Below are 10,965 nucleotides of genomic sequence, written 5' to 3'. Positions count from 1 at the left end.
TGGGCGCTTGTGACGTTGTTCCTGCTCCGGCTCCAGGCTGTCCTGTAGGCGGCCGATAGGGAACTTATCGGCCGCTATGCACTTAACAAGAGTACGGGACAGGGATGTCCAGAGCCGACATGCAGCAAAGCGGTATAGCCGCCCTGTTGTCCTGATCTGCTCTAAAAGAATCAACTCGCACAACTGTGGTCTTTGTCCCTATAACACAGCAAACAATTCCCGTGCCATCCGAGCCACCCCAGAGTCCTTTCTTTGTTTTCAAGTCGCACCTCTGTACCTCGTTTGTGCTGTTCGGCAGGCTCGCATTCCTGCAGGAAGCGCCGCTGGTACATATAAGTCAGGGCAGCAGCCCCACTATCGTCATTGCTGCCCCTCCATGCCATTCGTTCGGGGCCCAGCCAGATTTGGACCCTGATCTATGTCCTGCACCAAGCTGGCGTCCGCAACTCTTCGCAGCTTACGGTACGCACGCTCGGTCTATTGGCCGTCTCATTATCTGACGTCGAGCCTTACTTGCTGGTAAGTATCTTCACTCATCCCTCCGTTTCTCACCACCGGAATTATTCTTTTGCATCCATCTGGCTTGCCCGCTTGTGACGAGCGAGCCAATCACCACATCTGTCAAAGAGCTGGGTGCTGGCGAACTTTCATCCCGAAATGTCAACCCTGCGAAGAGTTTGGCCCTACTCGCTGGCTGTTGTGGGCTTCGCAGTACTCCTGGCACCTGTTCGAAATTTGATCGGGTATGCTCGACCTGGGTTGAATATGGAGAACTCTCTTTTTGTATTTCTGATGTCCGAGCACATGCGAATACAGTGACATTCAGTCTAGGTCACATACTGACAGGGAATTCAAAGACCCATAGATACATACCTGGCAAGGTTGAGTATACTCAATATGGGCTCCCAAGCAGCAGGCAGCCGGTTCCGGCAAATTCAGAGCTTCGAGACCGACTATGCACCAACGCGCATTACTCAGTATGAGTCTGAGCGAAGTGGCATGCAGGTCGTTGTAGCTCGCAGGCCCGGACCCAAAGTGAACGGATACTTCACTCTCGCAACCGAGATCTTTGACGACTCCGGAGCGCCGCATACACTCGAGCACCTGGTCTTCATGGGATCGCGCAGCTATCAGTACAAAGGACTCCTCGACAAGCTGGCTTCGCGGGCATATGGCTCCACCAATGCCTGGACGGCCACAGATCACACTGCTTACACTCTAGAGACAGCGGGCTGGCAGGGCTTCGCGCAGATTCTACCAGTATACCTTGAGCACCTGGTTGTGCCCACGATAACTGATGCGGCGTGCTTGACCGAGGTCCACCACATCAATGGCGAGGGCAATGATGCTGGTGTTGTCTATTCAGAGATGCAAGGCGTTGAGAACACCAGCACCGAGCTCATGGACCTGAGGGCGAGGCGGCTGCTCTATCCAGAAAATGTGGGTTTCCGCTACGAAACTGGCGGTATGACTGAAGCGTTACGCAAGCTTGGCACCGACAGGATACGGTCCTTCCACAAGGAGATGTATCAGCCCCGAAACATGTGCTTGGTGATTGTGGGCGAGGTCGACGAAGAGAACCTGTTGCAGATCCTTGACGAGTTTGAGCGGAGCATCGAGCACGATATTCCACCACGAGATGCCCCCTTCAAACGGCCGTGGGTGGATTCCGCCCAGCCCCGGCACTGAAGGAAACCATTGTCGAGACGGTCGAGTTCCCCGAAGATGACGAATCTACGGGCGAGATCGTGGTTGGCTTCTTCGGCCCCGACTGCACCGACATAGTCAACACCACAGCTGCGAACATCATGCTCACATACCTTTGCGGCTCATCCGTGGCAGTGCTGGAGAACGTCATCGTGGAGAAAGAAGAGCTCGCCAGCTCCGTATCCTTCTGGTGGGATGCTCGACCTAATAGCGTCATCTGGCTTCAGCCTACCGGTGTCCTGACTAAGAAGCTCGCTTTCGTTGAGAAACGCCTCATTAGTCTTCTGAAAGAGGTGGCATCCAAGCCACTGGACCTTGTATACATGAAAGAGTGCATTCAGCGAGAGCGACGACAGATCAAGGCTCAGGCCGAAGAGTCTGAGCAATTCTACTCCTCCAACATCATCACCGACTACCTTTTCGGCAAGCGTGATGGAAGCTCGCTGAAGGACTTGTCGAGTCTCTCAGAGTACGACATCCTGGAGACTTGGACCGATGAGCAGTGGCGGGCATTCTTGAGCAAATGGATGGCAGATGCTCACCATGTGTCAATCTTGGGAAAGCCGTCCAAGAAACTTTCCGAAAAACAGAAGGCTGAAGAAGAGGAGAGGATAGCGAAGAGAAAGGCGGAGCTCGGTGAAGATGGGCTGAAGAAGCTGCAAGAGGATTTGGACGCCGCAAAGAAGCAGAATGAGATTGAGATCCCGGCTGACTTGTTGGAGGAATGGCCAGTCCCGCCGACAGAATCCATCCACTTCATCGAGTCTCAGACTGCGCGGTCTGGTTTGGCTCGCCACCTTGGTGTTCACAACAACTCTGCGCAGAAGGTGGTTGACCAGTCTGCTGGAAATCTGCCCATCTTCCTCCAATTCGAGGATGTCCCTACCAACTTTGTGCACCTTGCTGTGCACATCGGCACATCTGCTGTCCCTGTGCAGCACAAGCCTCTGCTTTCCGTCTTCCACGACAATTTCTTCAACACTCCCATTAACCGCAATGGAGAGCAAGTAGACTTCGAAAAAGTCGTCATGGAGCTTGAACGGGATACAGTCAGCTACATGCTTGACCGTGGCAAAAACTTTGGGGATTGCGAGAGCTTCGTCATTCGCATGCAGGTGGAGCCAGAGAAATACAGTACGGCTGTCCAGTGGCTCCGCACCATGATGTTTGACAGCATCTTTGATCTTACCCGGCTCAAGGCTGGCGTCGCGAAACAGCTGGCAGACGTGCCCGAGAGCAAGCGTGAAGGAAGACTGATGGCCAGCGAGATCGAAGTCGCGATTCACAACGAACACTCATCGTTGCTTGCAGCTCAGAGCACACTGGTCAAGGCCATATACCTGAAAAGGCTCAAGAAGCTTCTCGAGCGTGAGCCAGAGAAAGTTCTATCCTGGTTCGAGGAGGTCAGGCAGTCACTATTCACAGCCGACAACATGCGGATCCTCGTGACGGCAGATATTACCAATTCCAAGGTGCCACGACCAGTAGAGACATGGGAAATCCTCAACCAGGCATTCAAGTCATCGGCTGAGAAGATGAACCCCATCCTGAAGCCGCATACTCTTTTGAACGAGGAGGGACTCACCCCCGGCTCGATTGGCGCGACGATTGTACCGATGGCCACTCTGGACAGTTCTTTCTCCGTCAGCACTGCCAAGGGTATAACTTCATTTGACGATCCTGCCGTGCCAGCACTATTGGTCGCTGTACAATATCTCGAGACTGTCGAAGGCCCGCTATGGAATGCGGTGCGCGGCAACGGCTTGGCGTACGGTGTTTACTTCTCCAAGGAGGTCAATGGCGGATACCTCCATTTCAAGGTTTACCGCTCCCCACTCGCGTCCAAGGCCATCATTGCCGCCAGGGACGCTATTGCTGCCCTTGCGAACGGCACGGTTGAGTTTGAGAAGCCCATGATCGAGGGTGCCATCAGCCAGCTCGTCATGTTCATGGCGGACGAGCAGTCCACAATGGCGACCGCGGCCATGCAGAGCTACATTACAGGCGTGGTACGCGGGCTGGATCGGGATTACAACACCAAGCTACTGGCCAAAGTACGCGCCGTCACCGTCGATGACATCAAGGAGGCCATGAAGATTTGGTTGCTGCCAGCATTTGAGCCTGGCAAGAGTAACATTGTCCTCTGCTGCGCGCAGACAATGACAGAGGTAAGTCTGCATTTCTCTGAAAACGATGCTTGTTTTTAATAGTCATGAATTGGTTTCCTGACGGCTCTGTGCTACAGAAAATCGAGAAGGAGCTTCAGGACATCGGCTACAAGACTCAGGTGAAGCAGTTATCCGAATTCTTCGACTCATACGGCTTGGAAGCACCGGATGGGGAGGAAGACGAGGACGATGATGACGACGATGACGAAGAAGATGACGATGACGAAGAGTCTGGTTCTGACGATGGCAGCGAGGAGGATGAGTCCGAATCAGAATAGGTCGTCGCAGGTACATCTGCTGCTAGAACAGATTAAGCTGTACATTCGAGGTACTGGGTTCATAGAGTCCTTGTTGCCTATGAAGAGCTATGATTGGAATATTACGCCATGACTCCACACAACAATTCCACACGCCTACGATGGACACGCAGGAGACTACCGACTTCACGCTTTGAAGCAAATGAAGCATTCCTGTTCTCAAGGATTGCTAGTCACCGTTTCGCCTGGAGCGGTCCCAAGTCCGTAGTGACCGCCAAGGATGGACCTCCTCAAACTCTGCCGACTCGTACATCATCCTGATACTCCCTGGCGGCCCAAAGAGATTTCCATAATCGCGCTGCCGAAAGCCAGCATACATGGGCGTTGGCCACTGCACTGCATGCAAAGTCTGAATCAGCGGCAGCGGAGCCCCAAGGGGCCCAAGGTCCCTCCACAGCACCACAACCACTTTGCGATGTATCCTGTCTCTCGCCCTTGTGACCGTGACCCTGAAATCCATTGGACAGTAGTAACACGACGCCGAGACGGCGTCCACGGGCTCCCGCCCCACAGGGCTGAGAACCACGTCCAGCGGACCTGCCTCTGTGAACCCTTCGAGGTACGCCATGGGCGCGGTGACGTGGATATCTGGAAGCAGGCAGCGGCTGTGCGCGCACATCTCAAAGTCCAGCCCCGGTAGGATGTGCCGGCCCGTGGTGTGTTCGGGCGCAACCATCCTCGCGGCGACGAACTTGTTGCGGACCAACACGCGCAGCGTTTTTCCCGTCCCCATCCCCCATCTATCTCCCCGGCTCTCCACTCCCCCTCTTCCTCCCCCTCCTCGTCCTCCTCCTCCCCACCTTCCCGCTGGACTGGTCGCGTTGTTGAAGTCCAGCATGGCCTGGGCGGCAGTCCGTGGAAACCTCGCAAACACGATCCGCGGCTCGAAGACGAAGTACGGCGGGACCCGACTCGCCGGGTCGACGATGAGCCGCGGCGGGAGCGACCACGGCGGGAGGAACTCGTGGACAAACTTGACGCGCGGCTGCAGGATGGTCCGGAGGCGGTGGAGCGTGCTGAGCCGCAGGTGCTCGCCGGTCACGAGCTGCAGGAGGTACCGGGGCGCGACGGCCGCCCAGCTCAGGTCGCGGTGGAGGGTGGTGGCGATGGTCTCGCGGCCGCCTGCGTCCGAGCGGAGGTGCGGGTACCGCTGGAGGTAGGGCGACGGCGCTGCCGCGGCCGGGGAGGAGTCGGCCATCGTGATGCCCGTGTAGTCCCGTGTCCGGTGGAGGGTCAGGCAGGTCTCGCACGGGTAGGCGTCGATGCGGGTCGCGGCGAGCGTGTTGATGATCTCGAAGATGTCGCTGTGCTGCATGCCCCGCGGGCGGCGGAGCTGCGACTGGGTGGTGGTGAGATACGATAAGGGCCGGAGGGCCTGGGTGAGGAAGTACAGGCTGCATTGGGGCAGGAAGGCGAGGATGCGGATGACGAGCTCGCGGGGCAGTTCGTAGAGGATGATGAATGGCTTGCGGCGTGGGGCTGCTGTCATTGGTTCCGATGTCGATGGTGTTGTTATTGCTGTTGTCTCTGGGAGAGACGCCTGGAGTAGTCTTGCTCGCCTTGCCGTGTCGTGGCGTCGAGGGTGAACGAGTGTTTGGTGGACCTTTCTTGCAGCTGGCCACAGGACTGCGTGCGACTTGATCAGAAGGAAGACCGCGATGGCCTCTGTAAGGTCCTTCAAATAGGCTTGTGCATCCATGCGGGCGCGGAAGTCGACATCGGAGGTGCGTCATCGGGTAATGGCAGCTTGTTCCACATGACGAGATGTCCTTCAGTCGGAGCGAAAGGAAGCGAGTCTGGGGTGGGCCATGGCAACTGACAAGCTTTTATAGCCGTGTCTATACCGTTGAAGAGGCATGGGATCCAAGATATTGGCATGCGGCCAAAGATACCAAATGCTCGATCAATATGAGATACATTGAGGGGGGACGAGTGGCAGCCATAGTCCCCCGTGCCTTCCACAGAAGACTTCCATTGTACAGCTCAGCATGAAGTCCGTTTCTGACCGAGGCCGTGCATTCGGAGGCTATGCTGAAATCGTGCGCAACGCCTTTGCTAGGTCAGCAGCCACAGGTTCAAAGGCCTCGGCTGTGGTGGAGCAATAACTGGTAAGCGGTGTCAGTGTGTACGCTAATTAGTTGAGCCATTGGTTCCGCTCCGACAGAACCAGGAAGAAGGAGATGATGACATGAGGTAGGAAGAGAGTATGGGTCAGGGAAGCGGGGTTGAGGAGTCAAGTTGAACAGCTAACCACACAGGCTAGAGCCAAGGTATTCATGATGTACCTATGCCGTGATCTCGAGAGGATAACTGACGTGCAGGGGTGCGTTGCGGAGGTTGTGGCGTGGAAGGGTCATGGAAAACGTTTCCAGGCTGGAGAAACCCTAACCCAGGGCTTGGCCAGGAATGGCATGCGGCCCCACAGTGACATTTGTGGGGCCGTGATCCCCATCCACGTGCGGGGAATCTGAGGCGTGGATCCCAGGGTCTTGATAAGGCGGCAGACAAGCAGGTCACCAGATCATAACTTGATGCCTGACCCAGCCCTGTGGGACTCGCAGGATAAGCCAAGGCGTCTGCTTGTGTTCTTGATTGTATGCAAGTGCGGCTGCAAAGGGGCCCCGGTGGTTCCAACTGAGGAAATTGTTCATTGTTTCCGCGATTTGAGGACCAGACCAGACCAGGGACATCTTGCCGCTCCCAGCCTATGACGATGGCTGGCTGGCTTCTCCAAAAGTGTTCGGGGGCAGGCCAGACTCGATCCAGGACCGGATTCAGAGGACCTGCATGATCTGCAAAAGCAAAACGGAGCTCGGGAATCCCCATTCATCAGCACGCCCACGGGTTGTCACGTAATGTACCAATGTCTCCCGCCCTCAACCACCAAACCCCGCACACCTGCTGAATGGACAGGGGCCGGCGGGCCACCGATACTGCTGCATCACACAAGTGCCGCCGGCCCTGGATCTCGATACATTGCTCTCTCTGAATGCGCCGAAGCCAGGCCCGGGACGGGGTGGGCGCGTGCGCCATTCAACTTGGGCCGCCTCAACTGCGGCCGCCCTCCCTGACAAGCGCTGCAACAGCCGAGTCACTGCCCTCTAATTAGCTGAGGTTTCAGGGAGCTGGTCGTGCCTTCTGTCCATCCATCTATTGATTGATTGATTGTCCAAACCCCCCACCACCGACCCATCCCACCACATCATCTCATTGCTCCTCCTCAACAGGGTGCTGCTCGTTTGCGCATCCACATCATCCATCAGGCGACCAAGTCCTGCCCCGCACCGGCTTCCATTCATTCATGACCACATGCCAGGCACCGCTCCGCCCAGGCCGCCGTCCACGTCCCTTTCCCTCATTCACGCCAACCTTGGGACCATCGCCGCCAAAGTCCCCCACCGTCATCATCGCCAGAGCCGCTCTCGGGCTGGGCTACAGCTTCCGTCAATCCTCGCTCCTCACCGCTATCTGGGGCTCCTCACGCGCACCAACAACACCTTCCCGCGACTACAGCGACCGAGAGACTCTTCCTTGCTGCTACACAAGGCTGCACATCGCACGCGCGTAAGACCGCCGGCGTCTGCTCGACGTCCTTCCGTCCTGGCACTGAGCGATACGCGAGACCCTGCCCATTGACTGACTGCAGCACCAGACACCGTCTGAGCCTTTTCGCCGACGACCGCCAATCCTAGTATTGTTGGACCTGCCCCAACATAGGTCACCAGCCGTCGGCGGCCGCCCTGTCAGACCTCACCGCAATCTGCTAGGAACTTCACGCCAGCCAGGCAAGGCGACATCGACAAGGTCATTGTGAGTAGGCAACTCCGCGCCCCGGAGCCGACCATGGGCATGCCGGCATCTCTGGGTCTGGCCACTATATTTTGCATACTCTGGTCACTAAACGAAAGTTCAGGACGCCTCAGATACTGTCTCGGAGTGGCTGAAAGTGTAGACCTGATTACCAGCCAGTAGAACCTGATCAGCACGACTTCACAAGCACTCCAGCATCACAGGGAGCCATGGCAGACGGTACAGTCGATATTGGCCCTCGGCCAGGTGCCGACCACACAGCGCCAACAATCCCGGCTTCTAGACCGTCCCAGCTATTGCAGCAAGATTCAGAGACCATGATTGTCTATGAATCGCCCATGCTGGACACTCCCCAGCAGCCACTCGCCACGCCTTGGCTTGGGCAGGTTATGGACGCCGACACGCCTCAGCGAGCCTTGACGAGGTCTATGACCAAGAACAACCCTGTAATGCTCCTCACTGGCGAAGAGGACTCCATCAATACCAGGCTTCGAAGATCTGTCAAACGCAAAGGTCCCAGCAGTGTAGTCCACAGCCTTGAGAATTCGCGCAGTATCGTCTACGACATTGATGGAGCAGAAACAGAGATCACGACTCCTTCATCACCAAGTCGCAGACTGCGGGGCAATAATTCCTCCAGAGGATCGAGAGCGCAGCGAGTTCGTCGTGCGAAGACTGTGAAGAACCTCAGCCCACCAGATCGAGACTGCACTCCAACGACTACTGCGATCGTCAAGGCAGCAAGTGATCGGGTGCGCAAGAGAACATCGAACAAGCTGACTGCAGTGGCCCGACCTCCTCGTCGCTCAGCTCGCCTTGCCAAGCCTCTGACCGAGTTCCACTTGTTCGGCCAGCTACCTAAAGAGCTCCAGATCATGGTCTGGGAGGCCGCGATTGAGTCGCGAGTCGTCTACCTACGTAACCGCTCGGTTTTTCCGCCCTCGTACACGAGAGGGATCCAGAATGAGCAGCCCCAATGGTTTCTTGCCTGCCAGACGTCATGGTACGTGGCACAGTTTCACTACCGGACCATGTTTGGGCTGCTGGCGACAATCACACATCCTGCAGATTATGGTCACCGCCAGGCCATGAATGCCAACTTGGACGTTGTCCTGCTCGAGCCATGCTGTGCAGGCTGCCGTGCCTACAGCTGTACACGCCATCAGTTCTCCAACCAAGACCGCGAGCTCGTGCGCCAAATTGCTGTGCAGATCGAGTCGCCCCTTCTCATGCCAAGTGCTTCACCATGCTGGCAGACCATATCGATGTCGTGGCCCAATGTGGAAACTATTTACATGACGCGGCAGTCCTTCACGGGGGCAGACCAGAAGCCGAAGGCTCTGATCCGCGTCGCCGAGGACGAGCACGAAAAGAGGGTGTACCAGCGTTTCTTGCAGTGGAAGAAGTCGAACGGACAGGGCAACAAGGTCCAGAGGGTCGAGTTTGTAGTTGTGGTCCACCGCGAAGAGGGCAAGCTCCAGGACAGGTACCAGAGTGTGGTGCAGAGGAAGTCTGGGGACCCCAGCGACATCGTTATCGGATGAGACACGCGTTGTGGTTAATCCGCTGCGATCCAGCTGATGCCACTGGCATCTGATGGCTCCTGCCACAACTCGACGAGGTACTTTGAATGTCCTTCTACTATGGACTATCCAGCGAGTCATGGAGCACGAACTTCGAGCTCGGATTTGAATGGGCTGAGTGAGGGGGGATCTTGGAGATGTGGCAATGGGCAGCAGCAGAGTGGTTGGTGGTCGAGGCGGCTCGGGTCCGGCTTTTCCGTTATTCTTCTGATACCCTCTGGCTAGGCGTTATCCTGGTGTTGTTTTCGCATGGCTGTTTTCCAAGAATCATCTGGCGTTTAGGACAGGGTATGGGATGGGGGCGTTTGATGATTGGCAAGGCACATAGCATCTTTTGTACTTGCGTAGTTGTGATTATGAGGCACGACGACAACAGAGAATCCATATCGGCGCACGACTTTATTCTATTGCACTGAAAGTGCGGATTCTCCAAGTTTGGGAAAGATGGCGGGCTCGGGTTAGCGGGCATGATCATTCGAGCAAACGGGAGCTGCGTACCTCTGACGACGATGCCCAGGCTTCCGGTCCAGATGGCATGATTCGTGGAATTGTGCATGAGCGTTTGTCCTATTGTACATATGACAGCGGGAGCCTCTTATTGTTTGGCTTTGCTGAGTCCCAAGGTTGGATGGCAGGGAGCTGCTCAGCCACTGGGCCCCTGCTTTAGCGCCCGGGTGCCCTGCATTGTGGGCACTGCTGTAGATGCCGCCATCTCAGATTTAAGCAGCTGGCGTAGGCGCTAGGGAGAGGCAGCCGACGCCAGGACCTTGCTCCCTCCTCCTTCTGACACATCCGGCCAAGCTGGGGGCACTCTGTCGTGCTTGGGACCCCGAAAGCTCTAGGCGGCAGAGGCACAGACAACGACGACAGCCTTGCAATGTGCCTCGGTTACTAGTAGGCGACGGCGAGGGCAACTATTGAGCGCCTCCAGCTAACGTAGTCCGTCTGGGTGAACCCCCCCATGGGCGATGGCGAGGTACGCCTGCCCACTCCACTTGAGCACTGTCTCACGTTAGGATGATAGCATGCGCCGCCGATGCAGTCAGCCGTCCGCCGCAAGGCAGCTTCAGGCCAACATTGCCCGGGCCCACCTGCCATGCCATGACTGATCTGTCGCCAGTGTTGCAGCAGCATGCTGCAACCTTTGCTGAGATTACGGCAGATGCAGATGCAGTGCAGCGCAGCGTGGCTGAATTGCGTCCTCTGCAGTGGGGGAGGAGGCAGCCTTGCGCCTTGGCTGCCTATACTGCGCCGCCTGCCTGCCTGGGGGTGCCTGCCTGCATGCCAAGGGTGGCGCTCAGGACCTTTCGAGGCCATCACTGCCTGGACTGACATTGCTTATAAGTATGGCAGTGCCCCGGTGCTCAATCGAACGAGAAA

General features: G+C 56.7%; 3 protein-coding genes across 3 annotated transcripts; 2 read left to right on the top strand and 1 right to left on the bottom strand.

The window, feature by feature from the left end:
* Positions 1–897: 897 nt before the first annotated feature.
* On the top strand, positions 898–4,153 carry B0I36DRAFT_373700 (Metalloenzyme, LuxS/M16 peptidase-like protein; the record flags this gene model as incomplete). Its single annotated transcript, XM_046160217.1, has 3 exons — positions 898–1,662; positions 1,692–3,875; positions 3,953–4,153. The coding sequence occupies 3 exons, from the start codon at positions 898–900 to the stop codon at positions 4,151–4,153; spliced, it is 3,150 nt and encodes a 1,049-aa protein (XP_046014299.1).
* Positions 4,154–4,279: 126 nt separating this feature from the next.
* Positions 4,280–4,930, bottom strand: B0I36DRAFT_321514 (uncharacterized protein). Its single transcript, XM_046153714.1, has one exon. The coding sequence runs from the start codon at positions 4,866–4,868 to the stop codon at positions 4,362–4,364; it is 507 nt and encodes a 168-aa protein (XP_046014298.1). The 5' UTR covers positions 4,869–4,930; the 3' UTR covers positions 4,280–4,361.
* A 3,038-nt stretch (positions 4,931–7,968) lies between these two features.
* Positions 7,969–9,665, top strand: B0I36DRAFT_109482 (uncharacterized protein). The gene is made up of 2 exons (XM_046147856.1): positions 7,969–8,002; positions 8,106–9,665. Exon 2 carries the CDS (start codon positions 8,212–8,214, stop codon positions 9,544–9,546), a length of 1,335 nt encoding a protein of 444 aa, XP_046014297.1. The 5' UTR covers positions 7,969–8,002; positions 8,106–8,211; the 3' UTR covers positions 9,547–9,665.
* The last annotated feature ends 1,300 nt before the right edge of the window (positions 9,666–10,965 follow it).

Source organism: Microdochium trichocladiopsis (genome assembly GCF_020744255.1).
Source record: "Microdochium trichocladiopsis strain MPI-CAGE-CH-0230 chromosome Unknown B0I36scaffold_4, whole genome shotgun sequence".
Taxonomy (NCBI): domain Eukaryota; kingdom Fungi; phylum Ascomycota; class Sordariomycetes; order Xylariales; family Microdochiaceae; genus Microdochium; species Microdochium trichocladiopsis.
Note: the sequence above shows the minus strand (reverse complement) of the source record. Positions and strands in the feature narration are given on the sequence as shown.

Excerpts from the sequence above, each read along its gene's own strand:
- B0I36DRAFT_109482 (XM_046147856.1), top strand. The coding sequence starts at position 8,212 with ATGGCAGACGGTACAGTCGATATTGGCCCTCGGCCAGGTGCCGACCAC.
- B0I36DRAFT_321514 (XM_046153714.1), bottom strand. The coding sequence starts at position 4,868 with ATGGTTGCGCCCGAACACACCACGGGCCGGCACATCCTACCGGGGCTG.